General features: G+C 35.7%; 1 protein-coding gene across 1 annotated transcript in view; it reads left to right on the top strand.

Annotated features, from left to right (window-relative positions):
* The window catches only part of Naa15 (N-alpha-acetyltransferase 15, NatA auxiliary subunit), a 66,266-nt gene that overhangs the window by 28,549 nt on the left and 14,190 nt on the right, over positions 1 to 23,527 (top strand). The window contains exons 2-14 of the mRNA XM_027394940.2: positions 1,189 to 1,273; positions 2,506 to 2,610; positions 5,174 to 5,331; positions 6,139 to 6,273; positions 7,566 to 7,719; positions 9,294 to 9,413; positions 10,599 to 10,694; positions 10,803 to 10,909; positions 13,034 to 13,106; positions 18,295 to 18,464; positions 20,178 to 20,330; positions 21,741 to 21,869; positions 23,305 to 23,518. Of these exons, the coding sequence (XP_027250741.1) occupies positions 1,189 to 1,273; positions 2,506 to 2,610; positions 5,174 to 5,331; positions 6,139 to 6,273; positions 7,566 to 7,719; positions 9,294 to 9,413; positions 10,599 to 10,694; positions 10,803 to 10,909; positions 13,034 to 13,106; positions 18,295 to 18,464; positions 20,178 to 20,330; positions 21,741 to 21,869; positions 23,305 to 23,518 (1,699 nt within the window). The remainder of the gene's footprint in view (positions 1 to 1,188; positions 1,274 to 2,505; positions 2,611 to 5,173; positions 5,332 to 6,138; positions 6,274 to 7,565; positions 7,720 to 9,293; positions 9,414 to 10,598; positions 10,695 to 10,802; positions 10,910 to 13,033; positions 13,107 to 18,294; positions 18,465 to 20,177; positions 20,331 to 21,740; positions 21,870 to 23,304; positions 23,519 to 23,527) is intronic.

The following is a 23,527-nucleotide window of genomic DNA, read 5'->3' as shown; positions in this document are numbered from 1 at the left end:
TAAACACAAACTAAAGCAATTTACTTAAGACCACTTTTAGTGGTACTACAGAAAATATTTAAAGGAACCCTAAACATTGGAGAGAAACAAGAAGAATAAGTAAAGTGCTGCTAGAAGCTAAGTAAGTATAAGGATTAGGAAACTATCAAACAACACAAATGCAACAATGACAGGTATTAATACATAGCTCTGTGTGCTAATGGTTTTCTTATTAAAAGGCACATGAGAAGACCAGGTTATAAGACAGAATCCATCTATTTGTTTAAAAGAAATCTCACTGTGGAGGAGTAACATATTGTCTTAGTGGAAAAAGATAATTTTGGGGCGGGGGCAGGTGGGGGTTCCAGTCAGTTTCTCTGTGTAACAACCCAGGCTGACCTCAAACTCACAGAGATCTGTTCACTTCTGTTTCCTGGTTGCTGGAATTAAAGGTGTGGGCCATTGCCACCCTGCTGGAAGAAGATATTTCAAGAAAATGGAACTAGAAATCAAGCAGGTGTAGCAGTATATTTATTTCTGACAAAATAGAGTTGGAATCAAAATCCTTTTCTGTGATTTTTTTTTTCTTCTTTCTCCTGCCCCCTTTCCAACTTCGATTTCTTCTCCCTTGCCCTTTCTCTATGACACACCAATATGGCTGTGGTACAGGTTCTTTTTTACAGTCCTTTTGCATGTATTTACTTAGTCCACTGGGCTTAAAAGATTACCTTAGTTTGGAAAGTGTAATTTTAAAATATAATTACTGTTTCTTTTTTTTTTTTTTTTTTTAAATAGAGTCTCTCTTTATAGATCAGGCTGGCCTCAAACTCAGAACCTCCTGAGTGATTAAGGTTTGCACTACTATGCCTGGTCTGTACCTTTTAAATCATATTTTCACTTTTCCTATGACTCAGTTACTAGATTTTTTTTTTAAATGAGCTTATGATTTTTCAAATCTAAATCTTTCACTTTGTCTTGCTTTTAGTTTTTGTATTTAAGCCTTTCAACTTTGGGTGATAGAGCTTTGGGTGTATGAGGCAAGTGCTGTGCCACTCGATTACATCCTAGTGCCCCTTTGGTGACTGTTTATTTAGTTGGACTTAGAAGAATCTGAAAATAGCATTCTGTTTAATAGCATAAAAGCTTAATAATGAACTTGGAAAGTTTCTGCATTTATTGATAAACTGACATACTTTCTTTTTTTGACAGAGATGTTATGAACATAAACAATATAGAAATGGATTAAAGTTCTGTAAACAAATCCTTTCCAATCCCAAATTTGCAGAGCATGGAGGTAAGGATACACTATGCACCTTTAATTAGATTTGATATTATTGAGTGACTGGCTTTTCTTATTTTGCTCTGCTATTCAGCTGTCTTTATTTTCCAGAGTAGACCTTTAGCTCTTAAAGGAAGATAAAATTTAATAATAAATTTTGAGTTAAAATACCAAGAAAATGATAGCACATTTGATTTAAGCCTTGGTTACGTCTTCTAACAGAGCCAATGGAAAGGCAGAAGAGCCCATTTAGGCCAAATGTTTTTTTAATTAATGTGTTTATAAGAAAATTTTGCTTTAAAACTTGGAGGTGGACGGATTTTATTCTTTACCATAAGCTTGTTCAGAAAGTGACCATTTACTTTCTTATCTATATTATATCTTAATTAGCTCCTCACCACTGAGTCTTAAGACATTTGTATTTACAGCCAGATGTATAGCTTTTGTCCAAATAATGGTGGGTGATTAGATATTTGCAGAACAGGTGGTGAGTATGTGACAGAACTTGTAAAGAAATAAAAGGAAAATAACATTTTGTGGGTCTGATTTCTATAGATTTGGGAAACATGACTCATTAGTAATTAATTGACATTGTGTATTGAGGAGGGGAGAATGACAGTTCACTATTAAGTTTTTATCATTCCTTCTCTTCATGTATTATGTTTCCCTATGTTCAAGGTTTTACTTATGCTGCAGTTTGGAGTTGAAAGCAATGAGAGTAAAAATACTTAATTTGATCTCCTTTCGTATTGAAAACCTGTCTTCAGTTTTTAATCTGGATAGTAGGTTCTTTTATATTCCATTTCTGAAGTATGTGTTTTGGTAACAGAACTTCTAAATTAAATATGGTAGTTTCATTATCAAGAATGAATTCATAATTTTAGAGTAGTTTTCTCTCTTTTATTCTAAAACATTTTAGGAAAAAAGAATATCTTCTTGTATTTTAACAGACTGAAATTAGGTTGAGTATCAAATATAAATTCCAAGCTAAATGCCACATGCCTGGTTAGGTTTTATCTTACATTATTTGTTTAAAAAACAAACAAAAATCTATGAGAACCTACAAGAACAGCATCTAGAAGTTTTTGCTTACTTGACTTGTTGGTTTTTAAAAACATTTTAATTCATTACAAATCTGGAAATGCCTTATTAATCTGGAAATGTTTGTACTGTTTGCTTTTGAGATTATAGTTATTTCTTATTGATTACTTTCTTCTACATTCTTTTTTTCTTTCGTATTAAACCAGAAACCCTGGCTATGAAAGGATTAACGTTGAACTGTCTGGGAAAAAAGGAAGAAGCTTATGAATTGGTTCGCAGAGGTTTGAGAAATGACTTGAAGAGTCATGTGTGTATCCTTTTGAAATGTATATAAGATTGAGTGGGCTGTTCCCTCTTACCACAAGGAAGTGCTTTTTTTCTTAAATTGAACACCGCAACTGTCATCATTCAGAGAACCCCCCTCCCCCCCATATACCCACTGCATTTTAACAATACATGTTAAGTGAACTGTGATCTATGGAAGTTCTTCTCACTTGGGGGGGGGGGGCATTGCTATGGCTTGAGTATTTATGTTCCTCTAAATTCACATGTTGAAGCCTGGTCACCAGAGTGATGGTATTAGGAGGTAGGTTTGTCTGAAAAGTGATTAAGGTGTGGGGATAGAGCCTTCAGGAATAAAATCTGTGTAACCTGCCCCTTGGCCACATGAGGATACAGTTATGCCATCTGTGAAGGAGAGAACAAGACTCACTAGGTAATGGATCTATAGAAGTAGTATGAACAGCAGATGTCTTTTGTTTGTAAACTATCCAGTTTAAGTAAAGTATTTTGTTATAGCAGACTAAATGGCCCAAGGGAGATACCATGCTGATTTCACTCATCTGTGATCATAACTTTAGAGAAACCATACTAAAAGGAATATTTTTTAAAGATTTATTCATTTATTAGGTATACAGTGTTCTATCTGCATGTATGCCTACATACTAGAAGAGGGCGCCAGATATCATTATAAATGGTTGTGAGCTATGTGGTTGTTGGGAATTGAAACCAGGTCCTCTGGCAGAGCAACCAGTGCTCTTAACCCTGAGCCATCTCTCCAGCCCCTGTCATAAGGAATATTAAAGAATCACCTACTATATTGAGTAAGAACAGAGGCTGTGAAGTACAGGTTTGCATGTAATGAACTTCACTCAGACCTGAGGCCCTACTTAGCCTTTTTCTGTTATCTTAGGACTCAGTTTCCTCATTTGTGAAATGGGGATATTCATACTCTACTGGTTGTAGTGACTTAATGTTGAAATATATAAAAAAAAATTATGTTTTGTTAAGTGATTGATAAGGACTGTATCTGAGTAGAAATGTATGAGGGAAAACATAAAAAAATGTACTTTGGTAGTTTTCCGTCTCTAACAAGGATACCTGTACCTGTTTTGTGGGTTAGCATAATTTAAGAGCTGAGTCATTTAATTTAGCACATTTTCAAGTGTTTAACAGTCTAGTAGGACAGTACAGGTGAAGTCAATAATGTGTTGTAGATAAGTACTAGATCCTATATATGTTCTCATTTTGAGTATATTTAAAACATGGCTTCTTCAAAGAAGTACCACTGGTTGTGCAAAGCAGAAGTTCGTCGATTGATCAGAGGACTAGAAAGGTAAGCCAGGGCTCAACAGTGCAGTTGTAGAAACCCTCCTACTCCGGATGTTGATATGTCAGTATTTTGCTCTGGATTTACTTAACCACAGTAGATGTAACTAGCTTAAATTAATTATTTTAGATTTATTTTATGAGTATGAGTCTTTTGCCTGCATATATACATTTATACCATGTGCCAACATTATCTTGGTTTTTATCATTTGGGTTTTAAAAAAGAAGTAGGATAGAAAAAAAAAAGACAAATGGGGCAGTAGGATTGATTGATTAATGTGATATAGTAAAAAGGGTTTATAGTAGGTGAGATATTGCCTCCTCCTTTTATTGTATCCCTCTCTCCCTCTCGTTTCTCTGTGTAGCCCCAGCTCTCCTGGAATTTTGTAGACCAGACTGGCCCTGAACTCATAGAAATCTGCCTACCTCTGCCTCCTGAATACTGGGATTAAAGGCATGTACCATCCTCATGCCTAGCTTTATAGTATTCTTATCACCAATTGTCAATTTCCTTGGCTTATCTATTTTTAGTTGACTATAAGGTCTCTGAATGTAGGAAATAAACCCCAATTATTGAGAGCTTGTATCAATAATTTTTTAAATGTAGTGTTTTGGTTTTATATGTGATTGAGTGAGTTTTGGAAACATTGTTCCGTTTGGAAGATTTTCCTAAAGAACTTTTAGCCAAAGGAAAGCCCCTCAGGATATCATATAAATTATATATCATGGGTTTAGTTCTTCTCTTTTCTTTTAATGCTAAAGATTATTTCTTATATTTACTTGGTGTTTGTTTTGTGTCAGCCAGTGAGCACTTTCATGAATGTTATTTCAGTTACCATTATTTTGTTCCGCTGTGTAGGTATTTTTATTTACGTTCTGTAATGAGAAATGAAATAAAGCTAATTTGTTTGAGGTTATAACATTAATAAAGGTTAGATCTAATTATCTATAGCTTCAAATACTGTGTTCTTTTCTGTTCATTAAATTCTCTTTTTTCCTTGTATTCTTTCCCAGTGTCCCTGTTTACATTCAGAAATTTACAAATGTTAGCTTTCTAAGTATTTAGGAGATTGTTTGGTGTGTATGTGTAAAACATTTTTTTTTTTTGTTTTGAGACAAGGTTTCACTTTGTATCCCTGGCTGACTTAAAACTTAAGTCTGTTTCTCTGCTTCCTGAGTGCTGAGATTAAAGGCATGTGCTACCATACCTGGCTGGGAATAATATTTCTTGACATACAGGTTATATCCTTAACTAAGTTACTTTAGGTTGGCATGTTTATGGCCTTCTTCAGAGGTCAGACAAGAAATACGATGAAGCTATTAAGTGCTATCGAAATGCACTGAAATGGGATAAGGACAATCTTCAGATCTTAAGGGATCTTTCCTTACTACAGATTCAAATGCGAGATCTTGAGGGTTATAGGGTAAGTAAAATTCATATTGTTTTATTTTATCATAAGAGAAAAATCTTATTACTTAGAACTTTTAATATATTTTGGTAAAGAAATTTTTCTTTGCATTTTTTTGAAAAAAATTTAACCGACTGCCTCCCTTAGTGAATATACCTGTGATTGGAGCAGTTAGGTCTTAAAAACAATCGTTTTGTTGTGAGATAGAGTAGGAGTACTGTATAGGTTGTTACTCATTTTGTTAAACATTAATACTCAGAATATTGCTATTAATATTTTGTAACTCTAGTCTTGTCATTTTCTGTAAAGTAAGTTTTTAAGTTTTGTGTTTGTCTATTCATATTAATATAGTTTAGTAGCTTCTGTTTAACCCTTAAATCAGTCTTGGGTTTATAATTTCCTCTTTAATCTATTTCTTCATGTTAGTTCCTGCCACAGTGTTTTCTTTACAGGCCTTAATTAAGTGCCTAGAAAGTACACATATTTGGGGTGTACTTTCTAAACAGTTTCATTTGCTGCATTTGCTGAAGGATATCTGGTATAAAGTTTAAAAAGATACTATAAGATTAACACTGGAGGCTTCAAATTATTTGTCACAATACAGCTATATAATACTAGATGTTGAAATTTTTCTAAAATAGTTACCATAATTGTGCTACAGAATGAATAATTGTGGAGCAAATTAATGTGATCTTCTGTTTTCTTAGGGCCCTGAGAATTAAATCCATGGCCTTGTATGCTAGTCAGTAGAGAAGTATTTGCTTTAACTATAAACCTAACAGTAAGTTTTTTTTTTTTTTTTTTTTTCCCTGCCCCTTGAAGGAAACAAGATACCAGTTGCTTCAGCTTCGACCTGCACAGAGAGCATCATGGATTGGTTATGCTATTGCTTACCATTTACTAGAAGACTATGAAATGGCAGCAAAAATTTTAGAAGAATTTAGGAAAACACAGCAGGTAATAACAAGCCAGTTTATTGTGTCTGATTTGATGTGTAACTGAAAGAAAGAAATTTATGTAGTTTAACCAACATTTTATTTGGAAAATAGCTTCAAACTTATTCACAATTGAAAGAGTAGTAGAAAATAACTATAGGAATTACCTATATTATCTAATGGTAAACCTGTGGTACATGTACTTTTAAAAGTCTTTGTGGTCAATCTGTGCTTACATTTTCTTCCTTAAAAGATTGCAGACATGTTCTTTTACATACTTCACCGTACTCCTAAGAATACTCCTAACAATGCAATTGTTATAATTGCAGATGGTATCACAGATTATCAAAATTAGACTTGTTTCTAAGGTATAGTACATGGTGAAAATTATCTTAATTTTTTCCTCTAACAGTTTTGTTTTCAATTCCATTGTTTGGTTTTTAAGCATACCTGTCATGTGATCATTTCTTGGGAATGTGTCTGAACTAATTTTAAATAGTTTATATTTTCTGGGGCTGCAGAGATGCCTCTGTGGTTAACAATACTGACTACTCCCACAGGAGTTCAATTTCCAGCACCCACACGGCAGCTCACAATTGTCTATAATTTAATTGTCCAGTTCCAGGGGACCCAACACCCATGGCAAAACACCAATGCACATACATAAATAAATAGTTTGTATTTTCTGTTATTAATTATTTGGTGAACATACATTAATGTTTTTGGAATGTTCCTGACTTTGGATTTGTTTGCCTTTCCTCATTGTTAAACTGCACTCTTCACAGAAATCCACAGACTAATGATGGTTGCTTCTCAGTTCAGCACATCAACTGGTACATAATTTATCCGTTCCATTTTATTACTGTGTTAGGGTGGTATTTGCAACTGTAAACTTGTTTCTTTATGAAAAACCTAAGACCAAATAGCTCATCTGTCATCACATTTTGACCACCAGCCTTCAGTATTCACTGCCTGGCTCAGCTGTTAAAATGGCAACTTTGAAGTAGGGATTCTCTCACTCCCATTTTTTTATTTTTCTAGATTTTTTTTGTTTGCATTCTGTCATTAGCAGATTTCCCTTTCTATTTGTATATCAGAACTTAAGCAGATTTCCCTTTCTATTTGTATATCAGAACTTATGGATTATTTTATTCAATTTATTATAAGCTGTTCTTTAACATTTCATAAACAGATATTTAGGAATTTTAAAAGTATTGCTATTAACCAGATATCTTTTTGTTTGGGGGTGTGCAGATAATTTCCTAATACAAAAATAAAATTCTTACTGATAATATTCCTTGTGTCTACATGCAGACATCTCCTGATAAAGTGGATTATGAGTATAGTGAACTCCTTTTGTATCAAAATCAAGTTCTTCGGGAAGCAGGTCTTTATAGAGAAGCCTTGGAACATCTTTGTACCTATGAAAAGCAGATTTGTGATAAACTTGCTGTAGAAGAAACCAAAGGTATTTTAAAAAATATATCATTGTAACTTACAGCCAAGAGTTTGCTGAAAATTCATAGTTACTGGTGACAGTTGCATATAATGGGAAAAATCTATCATTCATACATTTTGAATAACTTGTGATGTAGGAAAATATACATTAAATGATGAACATTGTTGATTGAGGAGAAAGGGTCGCAAAATTCATTTGATAAAACAACTTTGGTAAAGTGTTTGTTTTGAATTTTTTATTGTCTTTAAAGGGGGCTGTGCTATGTCTTCTTCACTGGTCTCAAACCCCTGGGCTCAGTGGTCTTTATTCTGTAGCTGGGAGTAATTGATACTACAGAGTTAAACTAACACCCAGTGTAAGCATCTACTCTGTAAAGTCTCCCTGTTTTTGAAGATACAGGGGTGTTGGGGGGAATCACTACAGGATTTGGCCAAAACATAGGAGATAATTGTAATTTTATAAAACAAGATTAACTATTTTAGAAATAACTCAATGGAAAAATTACAGTCTTTAAGTACTATATGCCAGATTTTTTTTTTTTTTTTTTTTTGGATTTATTTATTTAGTATACAGTGTTCTGCCTGCATGCCAAAAGAGGGCACCAGTTACCATTATAGATGGTTGTGAGCCACCATGTGGTTGCTGGGAATTGAACTGAGGACCTCAGAAAGAGCATCCAGTGCTCTTAACCTCCTCTGAGTCATCTCTCCAGCCCCTGTATGCCAGATTTTATTACCAGTAGTATATATTTATAAATTAGTCCTTACTAACATTCGTAGAGCAAGCTGGATGTAATGGTCCATTCCTACAGTCCTATAGTGAAGGGATTAAGGCAGGGTTAGGAGTTTAAGGCCAGCCTGGATTCTAGAGCAAGATCTTGTCTTAACCCCAAACCCCCAAAAGACCAACAACAAACAAATAAGAAAATAACAACAGCAAAAACAAACTAAACGAATTCCCAGATCTCTTTATGGTTTATCTGAGTTTATTTGAGAAAATGGGAAGGCCATAAATTCCAGATGGCAAGGAACAAGATTTGGATTTTTTTGTGATAGGAATGCTAGGTCCTTAAATAAATGTCTCCAAATGCTGCCGTTTATTCCTAGGCTGAGAAAAAGAGAGTTTTGTAGTTCCTATTTATTTGTTAGTTGATTGATTTGAGACCAGGTTCTTTTATGTTGGTATAGGTTAGCCTTTCTAGGTGTTCTGTTGATGTTCTGGCCAGACTTATTAAGACTGGATATCTCTTGTGTGCATGTAGGATTGGTGCTTTACAGTATTCAGCGATTTGTCCTGTTAGAGGAACAAGCAAAATGTCTTTAAATATTGTCAAATGTACTTTGGTTGAGAGCCCATGAAAGTCTAATTTTTATAACTCTCTGCAAGACCCTTCACTTATATCTCCCTTAAAATACTGAATAGTAGTGACTAATTTGATAATTCTAAGCATGATAGGGAAGCTGGGAACTCAGGATAACACTATTCACTGTCAAACATTAATTCAAAAAGAGACTGTGAAGAGAATTTTTGAGGGAAAGTTTTCCTGGGATGTTTTAAAAAATTACTGTGTTTTTGTTAAATAGGAGAACTTCTGTTACAGTTGTGTCGTTTGGAAGATGCTGCTGATGTTTATAGAGGATTACAAGAGAGGAATCCTGAAAATTGGGCCTATTACAAAGGCTTAGAAAAAGCACTGAAGCCAGGTAGTGTGGTTTGATAGTCACTGTTTTCGTCCTTTTTTCTTTCTTCCTCTTTTGCTTCTTTTAAAGACAGTGTAGCCCTGGTTGTTCTAGAACTTCTTCTGTAGACCAGGCTGGCCTCGAACTCAGAGATCTGCTTGCCTCTGCCTCCCGAGTGCCGAGAATAAAGGTGTGCACCACCACAGCCTGATTTTGTTTTGTTTTTTTCTTTCTTCATCCTTAATGTATGTTTTTAACGTGCTGCCGCAAAATCTAGAGCCAGATACATGTTTAATAGGTGAATTCTACACCAGCCAGCGCTACATTGTGAGACTATGTCTCAAGAAAACTAACCATACAAATATGCAAAAATAAACCAGAATTGGTTCAAAGTCTAGCATGTTAGATTTTGTTAGTTCATGCTTATAATCTCTGTACTTGAAAGAATGAAGTAGGAGAATCTTGAGTTTAAAGCCAGCCTGAGTTAAAAAGTAGTTTCAAGGCCTGATTTTACATACTGATACCCAGAAATGACAACCAAGCAATAGATTCAAAATCTAAATGTATAAGTTTACTTCTTAGTCATATAAAAGATTGAGAATATTCTGAAATCCACTTTTACAAGATAATAGAATTGCTTAATAAAGGCCAGTAAGATGACTTACCTGGTGGAAGAAGACACTTGACTCCCAACCTGTGACATTAAAATGTGTAGTGGAATGCAAGTGCATGTGTGTGCATATACCACACCACATCACACACAAGTTTTAAGTAAATGTCATAAAGTTAATTTTTTATGTATATGAATGTTTGCCTGTATGTGGAGTTCTGTAATTTTAAATTAGTTACTTTGGGTAACTAATGAATATTTAAAATATGAAATTATTTGGAAATACTTTAAAATGATTGTTGATATGCTTAATTGGCAGGGATACACAATTTTCTTGTACAACTTTGCTGTTTACTTTTTTGTTTGTTTGAGACAGTCTCGCTGATTTCAAGCAAATTTGCTTGAAATTTGTTATGTAGACCATGCTGGCCTTAAAGTCACAGAGATCCAACTGCCTCTGATACATTAATTGTAATTTTATTGTAGTTGTAGTGTTTTACTTAGATTGTAATTGTTTTTATTTAGTAAACTTGTTATTGGGTAGAAATAAGTAATTTGTAATTATATATAAAAAGAAATCCCCCCCTTTTTGTCTACAGCTAATATGTTAGAACGGCTAAAAATCTATGAGGAAGCCTGGACTAAATACCCCAGGGGACTGGTTCCAAGAAGGCTGCCATTAAACTTTTTATCTGGTAAGTAGAGTAATTGCAAAAGAAAGAAAAAGCTATTGTGATTTAAGTATGTGTATGAAGGCTAATGTATGCATTGTATGAGTTGTCAACAGAATCTTTCTCTTCCAGGAGAGAAGTTTAAGGAGTGTTTGGATAGATTCCTAAGGATGAATTTCAGTAAGGGTTGTCCACCTGTCTTCAATACTTTGAGGTCTTTATACAGAGATAAAGAGAAGGTAAAGTCAACCACAACTATTCTCAGAATCTGCCTGGCTGGCTCTCCATTCCCTGGGCCCAGCACTACCTCTTTTGTGAACCACTGTTAGTCTCCTGGCTTGCAGTGGGAATGTTTCTATACCCTTTTCTCTTGTAATCTGTTTGCTCTTTGGTGCTGTAGTGACATCAGTATTTGCTTTCTTTCATTTCCTTTAGCTCATACTAACATTTTTTTCTAACCCCCTTTTATTGTTAGAAGTCAGAAGTGATTTATTTTTTCTTTGCCTTGAAACTAAATTTTAGCCTTGTAATCCTCCATTTTTATTTAGTAAAGTGTTGTCAGAAGCATTGTTTTTTTCTTTTTTTTTTTTCTTTCTGTTTTTTTGAGACAGAGTTTCTCTGTATAACAGCTTTGACTGTCCTGGAACTCATTCTGCAGACCAGGCTGGCCTCGAGATCTTCCTGCCTCTTCTGCCTCCCGAGTGCTGGAATTAAAGGCATGTGCCACCACCTCCCAGCCTTCAAGTGCTTTTTAAAGGGGTATTTTAATCTTTATGTTGATTATTTCCTTGCAAGAACAATGTTATCAAGATATATTGGGTTAAAAACATGAAAGATCATTGAAAAGAATTAGAAAGGTGGGAGAAATTGAGCATGTGTAATACATAATGTGCATTTGTCAGTCTTTTGTTGAAAAGCCCAAGGTATGTATGGGCTTAATTGATTGCTCCTTTTATTTTCCTTGCATAGGTCACATCCATAAGAATCTAACCTATTCTAGTTTTTATAATTTCCTTCAAATCTTTTCATAGTATCCAACTTAAATAATTTTTGACTTTTACTAAGTTTACATGATATTGGATTAAATTCTGCGTTATGATAGTCTTTCAGTTGTTATTAAATGCACCTAACTCAAACAGTTTGGGAATGTCATATTGCACCTTGGTGTAAGTGTGTAGCCTAACTTGTGAGGAGAGCACAGGTGATATCAGAATAACCTGGCTGTGACAATTCCGTGCTTATAGTCCACTCACAAGAAAACCTGCAGTAATCTGTTCATTGGTCATTTAAGCAAATTTCTATAGTAACAAATCATTAAGGATGAATTAAATAAATAAATCATGTTTTTTAAATTTTGTTTTTAGATTTGGTGTGGGTATTGCGCTATGTTGCCCAAGCTGGCTAGAATTTCTGGGCTCATTTGATCCTCTTGCCTCAGACACTTGAATAGGACTACAGACACCTGCCACTGTGCTCTGCTTAAATTAGGGAATTAATGAAATATAAAAGTACTGCATGCCTCCGAGAAAGCCAGAAGTGTAGTTAAAATTTAGGAGAAAGTACAATCTGGACAGACAGGTATTTTCCTGGACTTTTAGCACCCCACTTTGCTGGAATTCGAAGTTAATGATCTTTTTCTTCTGAATTATGAGACGAGTTCATTTATGAGATACTTACAAAAATGCCCCCTTCACATAACATTTAATTCTTTTTATTTATCTGAGGCCAGACTTTATGTCTCAAGTTTCAGGCTTGCTGCATAGTTGGAGCTGACCTTGATCAAACTCTTGATCCTTCTGCCTCCACCTCCTATGTGCTGGTATTACATGCATGTGCCACCATGCCAGGGCATGGCATTTAATTCTTGATCATAAAGAGCAAGTGATAACTGTTGGTATTCTCTATATGTTTTAAGATAAAAATTAATTTAGACATAAGTTACAGCATTGCCTCTGTCCAACATTCATCCACTGCTGGTTTAGTGATGTTTTATTTCCTATCATACAAATGAAGGTTTTAGGAGATGAGTATTAATGTGTGCCTTTTATTTTTAGGTTTTTTTTTTTTTTTTTTTTTTTTTTTTAAGATAGGGTTTCTCAGTGTTTTCTTGGCTATCCTGGAACTCGATCTGTAGGCCAGGCTGGTCTTAAACTCAAAGATCCACTTGACTCTGCCTCCCTAGTTCTGTGATTAAAGGTGTGTGCCCAGCTTAGACTTTGTAGGTTCTTGTCTAGAGGTTAAAATACTCATAAAGGGAGGGAATATGTGTGGGAATATTTATTTAATCCTTTAGTATAAGGAATACATTTTGCATAAGAGCAGTAACTTACTTTCACTAAAATGTGCTTGTGTTTGTACTCTAGGTGGCAATTGTAGAAGAACTAGTAGTTGGTTATGAAACCTCTCTAAAAAGTTGTCGCTTATTTAACCCCAATGGTAAGTACATACATGTTTGATAGACTATGAAATTAGCATTTAGTTTTGATTATTTTGATAGCAAGTATGGTGCATTTAGTTTCTTTTTCTATTATGTATTCTTTTTCTATTATGTATAGCCCTGGCTGTCTTGGAACTCCATCTGTGGACCAGGCTGTCCTCAAACTCACAGAGATCCCCCGCCTCTGCCTCTGCCTCTGTCTCAGGAATGCTAGTATTAATGGCAAGGGCCATCATGCCTGGCTATCCTCTAATGTTAAATCCCAAGCTTTACATTATTTCATGAATTTTTCAACATGTCTTAGAGAAGAGTACATTTCAAACAAAGCTGTAACCTAGTGTAAGTGGCATGGGCTCATAATCCCATCTATTCAGAGTATTTGAATTAGGGAAATTTAAGAAGTTGAAGGCCTCTGGGCAAGTAAGAACCTGTGAAGATGGAGTTTCTTTCCAGCCTGGTCCCTTTAGCCCTTTAGCCCCAAATAAACAAACATAGGCTTATAATAACTATAAACTGTTTGGCCGATGGCTTAGGTTTCTTATTGGCTAGCTCTCTCTACCTATAGCTATTAATCTATGTATTTCTACATGGCATTATCTTACCTGAGAATGCCCATGCATCCTACCTTCCCAGTAGCTACATGGCGTCTCCGGTGACTGATTCTCTGCCTTTCCTCTTCCCAGAATTCTACTGGTCTGGTAGCCCCACCTATACTTCCTGTCTTCCTACTGACCAATCAGCATTTATTCATCAACCAATAAGAGAAACATATGTTCAAAGCATACAGAAGGACATCCCCCATCATCTCCTCTTTTCTGTCTATATAAAAAGAAGGTTTAATTTAAAATTTTATATAACAAAAGTTATCAAGCAAGAATTATAGTTACTAAAATTTAGTTCATTAATATTTAGCAAAATTTAAAGAAAATATTCTATCATCTATCCTATCCTGGTGAGTCTAAAGTTTTATATGTACCTTATCTTTTATCATAATTCAGAAAAACCATAACAATCTGTCCTCAACTCCATCAAATACTACAGAAGGATAATATATAAACTCTAGAATTGACAGAGACACTGCCTGGACAGCCACCCAAAGTTCCTCTGTAATGTTGGGGCATCCATCTTCAGCCCATAGTCCATAGTGTCTGGCAGACTTTTTAATGAGGCAGGAAGCTTGAAGAACCATGCTGTCCCTTGGCAAGTCTAGCAGTCACTTTTCTTTGTAACCTGCTTGTCCAGTTTTGACAGCGTGCTGTCAAGCAGTCCAGGCAAGAGCAGTCTTGTCCAATGGCTATTCCTGCCATGTAAAAGGCAAACTCCATAACGAGTTTTCTTCAATGCCCATCTTCCTCTCTGATGTAATTGGTGTTGCCAGGAGCTGTTATGTCTCATTTTCATGAGAAACCTTAATAAACCCATTTTAAATGCCATATTCTGTAGGTCTTTGAAAGATTTGAAGTATGCGTATCCATCTCAAATATATTACATTTTTTTTTTTAAAGATTTATTTATTATCTATACAGTATTCTGCCTGTGTGCAGGCCTGGTTGTGAGTCACCATGTGGTTGCTGGGAATTGAACTCAGGACCTTTGGAAGAACAGGCAGTGCTCTTAACTACTGAGCCATCTCTCCAGCCCTAAACATTACATTTTTAAATGAGCTGTATAAATACAATGTCTAAACAAGAGTAGAAATACATATATAACAAAATTGACCTTAAATTTGTATCAATAAACCAAAATCCATACCAATGCAGAGTATTCATTTCTATATCAACCTTGTTTCAAAATTTTGAAAGAGGGTTGCTGGTACAGCTCAGTGGTAGAGTTTTTGCTTGGTGTGTCTTACCAGGCCATGGGGTTCAATCTCAAGTATTTCATTTTCCCCCCAAACACACACCATACATATACACCCCATACACACATAACCTAGGATGATATTATGTTTGCAAATCAGTACTTTCATGGATACAGAGTTAGCTCAGTCTGTAAAATATACGTGTAAGGGTCCCCAAGTTTGATTTCAGTGCTCACATGAAAAAAAGAAAGAAAGAAAGAAAAAGCAAGGCCTCGTTGCATGTGTTTATATTCCCAGTTTGGGGGAGGATCTGCTAGATAGCCAGCCTAACCTAATTTGCAAGCCTCGGGTCCCAGTGAGGGACCCTATCCTAAAAACCAGGTACATTGCAACTGAGAAATACTTGTTCACTGTATCACCAACATGTAGATGTACATGCACACAAAATAAATATGTCTTTAGTTATTAATAACCAGTTTACAATCACATTTTCAGTTGTATTATATTTTGTCTTTCCCTCCGTTCTAATTCAGTCCCTTTGTCTTTCCTCTCCTTTCCTTCTTTTTTCTCTTTCCCTTTTTCTTTCTTCCAGATTTTGAGACAGGGTCTTACTTTATAATCCAAGATGTTCTTGAACCCAGGACAGTTGTCTTAGTTGGGATTTCTGTTACCGTGATAAACACCATGACCAAAAATAACCTGAGGAGAGGTTTTGTTGCAGTTTACAACTCAGGGACTGAGAGAAGTCAGGAAGGAGTAGGGTAACAAACATTTTGAAGTCAGGAACTGAAGTAGAGGTCATAGAGGAGTGCTGCTTACTGGCCCATGGCCCGCTTCCTAAGGCTTAGCCTGATCTCTTATACACCACTGACAGTGGGCTGGACCCTCCCAGATCAATCACTAATTTAAAAACCATAGTGCAGACTGCCCACAGGCCAGTCTGGTTCGAGGGAGTATTTTCTCACTTGAGGCTTTTTCTTCCCAAATCAGTTTGTGTCAAGTTGACATAAAACTATCCAGCTCAGCAATACTCCTTCTTTACCACACCCAGCCCTTTCCTTTATTTGAAGATCAAGTAACTCTTAACAGAAATAATTTGGTTGTTGTCTCCTTTAATTCATGTTTATCACCTCTTGAACCTGTGATTATTGGAGAGTGAATTTTCTTAATCTAGATTTTGATGAATATATTTTACGTATATTATTTTTCTGCCCTTATAAAATATTTTTTTTAATTGGTAGTTAGATGAAGAAATGGATAGTCTTTTCTGCTTAGCATTAGCCACATAGAAAAAAGTCTGGTTGCATAATTCTCAATCTTCATAATGCTGTGACCTTTTAATTCAGTTCCTCATGTTGTGGTGGCCCCAATCAATCCATAAAATTATTTTGTTGCTAACTATAATTTTCTACTGTTATGAATTATAATGTAAATATCTTCTTTCATAATGGTCTTAGGCAACCCTTTAAAGGGTCATCTAACCCACTAAAGTTTGGGGTTGTTTCCCATAGCTTGAGAACCACTGATCTATCTAGTTCTTTATAGTACAGTTCAAATGCTGGTTAGCAGCAACATACATACAGCTAATGTCTGTTCTACTGAACAGGACAGGTGAGAAACATGTCTATTGCTCCAGAACCTTGTAACTCTAGCTAATGGTTTGATGAAGGTTGATTAATTGGGTTCTCTCTGTGTCTCTGTCTTACCTCTCTGTCTCTGTCTCTGTCTCTGTCTCTCTTTCTCTCTCCTTTCTCTAATAAAAACATAAACTAAATGAGCCAAAATCATTTTCTTCTATGAGTAGGCAAATACTGTTATTTTGAAAGCTAAATTTTATTTCACTTACAATTTGGTTTACAAAAGTTTCAGCTTGTATGGAGAAAGACACAAAAATTTTTTTCCTCCTATGTTATACTTTGGTTCTTTACCAAGTTTCACGAGATTAGACTGGTTCATTGCATTCTCCATCGTGGCAAGTAGTTTTATTGAAAAAAAAAAAAAAATGAATTCAGGGCCTGGTGATTTCTGAGTTTAGTCCCTGGATCCCCCATGGTAAAAGAATTGAACTTACTTGAATGATAAGTTGTCCTTTGACCTGTTTATGCCCTGTGGCAGGCATGCACCCAGACACATATACTCACAACAAATATAACAAATGTTTTCAAAGAAAATAATTTCTATTTGGGCTGGAGAGATGGCTCAGCGGTTAAGAGCACTGACTGCTCTTCCAAATGTCCTGAGTTCAATTCCCAGCACCCACAGGGTGGCTCACAACCATCCGTTATGAGACCTGGTGCCCTCTTCTGGTGTGCAGATATATATCGAAGCAGAATGTCATATATATAATAAATAAATAAAATCTTAAAAAAAGAAAATAATTTATATTTAAGCATTCCTGATATTTATTTAATTTTATGTGGCTCCATCTTTCAAGTACTGTGGTGGTAGGTGATAACTTACTCAATGACAAGAACTCGAGCACCTAACTTGTGCACTACCACTGAAGATCTGGAATCATTTTTCCCACAGAGTTCTGGCTTCCGTAGTGGACTAGCCCACCATGTGGGACCTGGGGTACACATTGCTACTAAGCTGGCCATTGTTTCTAGGTCTCAGATTAATTTTAACAGTACTTTTAAAAAGGCATAGAGTGGTTTCATTGGTTAATTGTCATGATATTCCTTTGATTATCAGCATTTTTCTACATATTTTACAATGTGGAAGAGGCTCAGTGACATACCCATGAATATGCAGCACTTTTGTTACAGATCTATCAGATGAGGAGTTGGTGAGTTCCACTCCTATTATTTGTCCACTGAGCCATCCTGTTCTTACTAGGGAAAAGATAAGCAAATAGAATTTGAGAGCAAATATGATTCTCAGGTTATAGAGATTTATGTTTAAGGACAAAATTTTTGTTGTGTGAATTTTGTGTTTAACTTTCACATTATTAAAATTACATCTTGAAAACGTTACATCTTGAACTGAAATATAGAATAAATGTTTTTTTTATTTTTCTTATTTTCTTTAGATATAGCTCTTATTCAGTCTATATTGTTGATCTTTACATGTTTGGCATAATATTAAGACCTAAAAATGTCACCAAAGATAAAAATGTTCACATCACAAATATATATGTGGGTTAGTATATTACTTAGAAAATTAGGCAGTCACACTTTTCTTAAAATCTTACTATAAGTATGCTAAGGTGCACTTAAGATACAGAATAGAAAATGTGCTTAGCTGTAGATTACATCTAGACACATGCATAAACTACTTTAAAACTACTTTCCTTATAAATAGAGGGGCCATTATGGTGGTTGGATATTCTCTTAATGTTTGTAATGTCTAATCTTGATTTTTTTTTTCTTTTTTTCCCTTTCAAGATGATGGAAAGGAGGAGCCACCCACCACATTACTTTGGGTCCAGTACTATTTGGCGCAACATTATGATAAGATTGGTCAGCCATCTATTGCTCTGGAATACATAAATACTGCTATTGAAAGTACACCAACATTGATAGAACTCTTTCTTGTAAAAGCTAAAATCTATAAGGTAAAATCTTTATCCCTTCTTTTTTTGTAACGAGATATTAGTCATCATTTTTGTTGTTTTACAGCTTCTAGGTAGAGTAAGTAACATTGTATGAGAAATATCAGGCTGATGTATTCTTAGAGTTGTAATGGTAATGTTTATTTGTTCATTTATCAATAACTATACAAACAATACATAAGAGAAATACTGTGTGTGGGGGGACTCATATGTTCCTACTTGAATTGTTACTGAATGTTTAATAGTTATTTACTGTAAATTGTGTGTTTCTGCTAACAGTTAAGTATGATCACATGGAGAGATACTCTCTCAGCCTAGACACACATGGGAGGGCCTAGGCCCTGCCCCAAATGATGTGACAGACTTTGATGATTCCCCCCATAGAAGGCCTCACTCTGTGGGGAGTGAATGGGGGCAGGGGAGGATGGGAGGGAGATGGAACTGGGATTGATACGTAAAATAAGGTTGTTTCTAATTTAAGTTTAAAAAAATTAAAAAAAGAAGAAGTATGATCAGTGTAAGTATCTGATGCTATTTAAGTGAAACTAGTTTATTTTGAATGTACATGCTACCATCTCTTGACTCAGTTTCTGAGCTATGCATGAGAAGCTCCTGTTACATGTTCTGAAGTCATAAAGTTTCCTCTTCTCTATCTTATTTGCCAGTAGATCCAGTAATAGGATTTTTTTAAAGGAGTTAATGTAATATATTTAGAAAGAAATATAAACATATAAGAATATAATGGAATTAAATAATATTTCCAAGTACCCCCCCCTTTTTTTTTGCTTGTACTGGGTTTTGAATGTAGAGCTTTATATGCACTATATAGACATTAACACCAAGTTGCCCCCATCTGCAAGTTTTGTTTATTTATTACTGTATTTTATTTGAGGCATGGTCTTGGTAGTAGGCTGAGCTTGAAAGTGGGACTTCTCCTGATTCATCCTCTTAAGTGCTGGTATTACCAGTGTGAACCACTGTGGCCCAGAACTTTAAAAACATGTCTAAAATTAGATTGATTAATTTATTTTAATGGAGGCAGCATGTTTTTGTTGTTGTTTTGTTTTTTAGACAGGGTTTCTCTGTGGCTTTGGTGGCTGTCCTGGAACTAGCTCTTATAGACCAGGCTGGTCTCGAACTCACAGAGATCTGCCTGCCTCTGCCTCCTGAGTGCTGGGATTAAAGGTGTGCACCACTACCGCCTGGCTACAGCATGTGTTCTTAACTGTAGCATGTACATGTAAGTTGGAGGACAACTTAAGAGAGTTTTCTTTCTACCTTTTGGTTAGAAACATCTGAACAGGTCATCAGGCTTGGCAGCAGTTTCTCTTTAACTGCTGAGTGAGCCATCTTGTTTGCTACCCCAAATGTTTTAAAGCCAAGTTTTACTGCTTTTCCAGATGTCCTAGCGAAATGAATTATAATTAGGATAGTGGGGGAATGTCCATTAATAGCTGTCTGACCTGGTGGTTGACTGTTCTGCAAGGCTAACTTGATGATGGGTTCCAGGAATATTCCTGTCTTAACCTCTCCCAGTAATAGGATGAAAGACTCAAGCTACTACAACTGGCTTTCTTACATGGGTGCTGGGACCTAACCCCAGGTCTTGAGTTAAAAGAGTATCTTTTCTTTCATTTGTTTAATTATTTATAGGTCATAAATTACTTAACACAATAAAATGATCAAAATTGTTGATTTTCTTTTTCTACCTTCAAGCATGCTGGGAATATTAAAGAAGCTGCCAGATGGATGGATGAAGCTCAGGCCCTGGACACAGCAGACAGATTTATTAATTCCAAGTGTGCAAAATACATGTTAAAAGCCAATCTGATTAAAGAGGCTGAAGAAATGTGCTCCAAGTTTACAAGGGTTTGTATGGCTAATGTTCTGGAGTGTAAATAGGACATAGTTGACTTCGTGTTCATACCTTTCTCTTTCAAAGTTAGTTCTTTTATGTGTGTAGATGTTTTACCTTCATGTGTACGGTCTGTGAACCCTGTGCATGCCTGGTGCCCACCAAGGCCAGACTCGGGCATTGTCTTTGCTTTAACTGAAGTTAAGACAGTCATGAGCAGCCATGTCAGTGCTGACAATTGGACCTGAATCTTCTGGAAGAGCACCCTGTTCTTTTAACCAGCGAGTCATTTTTCCAGCCCCTTAAGTTTCTTGTCAGTATCACAGTTGTCCAGATATTAAATTATTGTATTAGACAAAGAATAGTCAACATTAGATAAAATATTTTCTTTTTATATTATCTTATATTTGTTGGATTTTTTTTTTTTTTTTTTTTTTTTTTTTTTTTGAGACAGGGTTTCTCTGTGTAGCCTTGGCTGTCTTGGAGCTTACTCTGTAGACCAGGCCATCTTTGAACTCAGAGGTCCGCCTGCCTCTGTCTTCTGAATGCTGGGATTAAAGATGTGTACCTCACAGCTGTAGTCATCTTAACTCAGTCATGGTAGTTTTTTGTTTTTTGTTTTTCTTAAAGATTTTATTTATTTATTATGTATACAATCTTGTGCCTGCATGCCAGCAGAGGGCACCAGATCTCATTCAAGGTGGTTGTGAGCCACTATGTGGTGCTGGGAATTGAACTCCGGACCTCTGGAAGAGCAGTCAGTGCTCTTAACCGCTGAGCTATCTTTCCAGCCCCTGGACAATGGTTTTTAAAATTAATTTGTAGCTGGCAATGATGGCACATGCCCTTTAGTCCCAGCACTCTTAGGAGGCAGCGGCAGGCAGATCTCTTTGTTCAAAGCCAGTCACTCTATACAGAGTAAGTTGCAGGACAGCCAAGGTTACAGAGAAGCCCTGTCTCAAAAAAACAAATAATCAAAACAAAGACCCCCCCCCCAAAAAAAAAAAAAAAAAACTGGCTTGTAGTGATTACTGTCGAGAAAAATGTTTTAGGAGTTAAGGGAACTAGTATTTATTACTTATCTGCCATATGCTATTATTTATTGTGTTATTCCCTGCCACCCAGTTATTGTAGATCTTTTGTGGAGTCACTTGCAAAATTATTATCCCTAGTGGTTAGAAAAAGAACTTAAGTCAGGTGGTGGTGGCACATACTTTTATTCTTGGTACAGGATGTAGAGGCAGGCAGATTTCTGAATTGGAGGCCAGCCTGGTCTACAGAGCTCCAGGATAGCCAAGAAAGACCCTGTCTCAAAAATTATTTCAGAAATGTCATCAATTGACTATTGTTCCTTTTTAAATCTTATGATACCGTGATGTATTTGGTGGGGATTGTCTGGAATCACTGTGTGATTTTTCATTTAGGAAGGAACATCAGCAGTAGAGAACCTGAATGAAATGCAGTGCATGTGGTTCCAGACGGAGTGTGCCCAGGCATACAAAGCAATGAACAAATTTGGTGAAGCACTTAAGAAATGTCATGAAATTGAGAGAGTAAGTATCTAACATATGTGAACTTCTAATTTTGTTTGATCAGATATTGAAGCCTTTGTGAAAGCCATCATATCTCCCCCACTCTCCCCTCCACATTTGTAATTCACAGCATATATTTTAGAATAGTAATACCATATTCAGATTTTGTAAATGAAAACATCTGGTATGATCTTTTATTCCTTTAAGAATCCTTTTCAAAGACTTCAGGAAACCTTTGTGTCCTGATGATGTTTTTACTGCATGCAGTTCTAACTTTTGAATTGCTGCTGTCTATCCTTGATAAAGATTTGAGCTTGGAAGCTTTTTTGCTATCTTTCTATATGCAGTGCAGTTAATAATTTTCTTACAAAATAATTTTTCAGCCTGGGTATGCTAATGTGTACTTGTAATTCCAACATTTGGGATCTTGGGAGATAGAGGCAGGAAGTTCTGGAGTTCAAGGCCTATCACCACTGTGTGTTTGAGGGCAGCTTGGGCTATGTAAGACCCTGTCTGAGGCTGGAGAGATGACTCAGTGATTAAGAACACTACTTGGTCTTAAGTGGTCCTGATTTCAATTCCCAGCAACCACATGATGGCTCAGAATCATCTGTAATAGGTCTGGTGCCCTCTTCTAGCCTGCAAGGATACATGTAGGCAGAACACTGTATACATAATAAGTAAATCTTAAAAACAAAAAAAGGACCCTGTCTGTACACCACCACCTTCCAGATGAAAATCTTTTTTTTTTTTTTTTTGGTAGTCTTCACGATAGATTTCTATGACTAGTGTTGGGGTGTGTGTTGTTTTATATATAAACATAGGTTCTGTTAATAAGTTGACATTTGTAATATCAAATGTAGAATATCTTTGTTGGTTGAACTATGAGGTTGCTGATTTCTTGACTTATTGGCTACTTAATTTTTCATTTACATAAAAGTGCATCCTACATAGAGTTCAGATTTAGAGCCTCAAAAAAATTTCTGTAGTATATGTGCCAACTGTATAGTAGCATTGTCATATATACCAGTTAGTGGGTAGTTTGTCAGAATAGTTTTACTTAAATATGACTTAAGAAGGAAATATGTATGAAGTGTTATTATCCCCTTTAACTTATTTCAGTTTTATTTTCATTGGTGTCCTGCATTTATGTCTGTGTGAGTGTGTTGGATCCTCCGAAAGTGGGTACACAGACAGTTGTGAGCTGCCATGTGAGTTCTGGGAACTGAACCTGGATCCTCTGCAAGAGCAGCCAGTTCTCTTAACCATTGAGCTATCTTTCCAGCCTCTGCCAACTATATTTTTTATTTCATATTCCAAATATATCAAATTATTATAATTTTATATTTTTATTTTTCATGCTAATGAAGCAAGTAATCCCAAGGTTTTGCTTTTATAGTTTTCTTGGACAATGTTGTACTCCAGTGTGATAATAAAAAGATAATTTTTTTTTTAGCATTTTATAGAAATCACCGATGACCAGTTTGATTTTCATACATACTGTATGAGGAAGATCACCCTTAGATCATATGTGGACTTATTAAAACTAGAAGATGTACTTCGGCAGCATCCATTTTACTTCAAAGCAGCTAGAATTGCTATTGAGATCTATTTGAAGCTTCATGACAACCCTCTTACAGATGAGAATAAAGAACACGAGGCTGATACAGGTATAACAT

Source organism: Cricetulus griseus (genome assembly GCF_003668045.3).
Source record: "Cricetulus griseus strain 17A/GY chromosome 1 unlocalized genomic scaffold, alternate assembly CriGri-PICRH-1.0 chr1_0, whole genome shotgun sequence".
NCBI classification, from domain to species: domain Eukaryota; kingdom Metazoa; phylum Chordata; class Mammalia; order Rodentia; family Cricetidae; genus Cricetulus; species Cricetulus griseus.
Note: the sequence above shows the minus strand (reverse complement) of the source record. Positions and strands in the feature narration are given on the sequence as shown.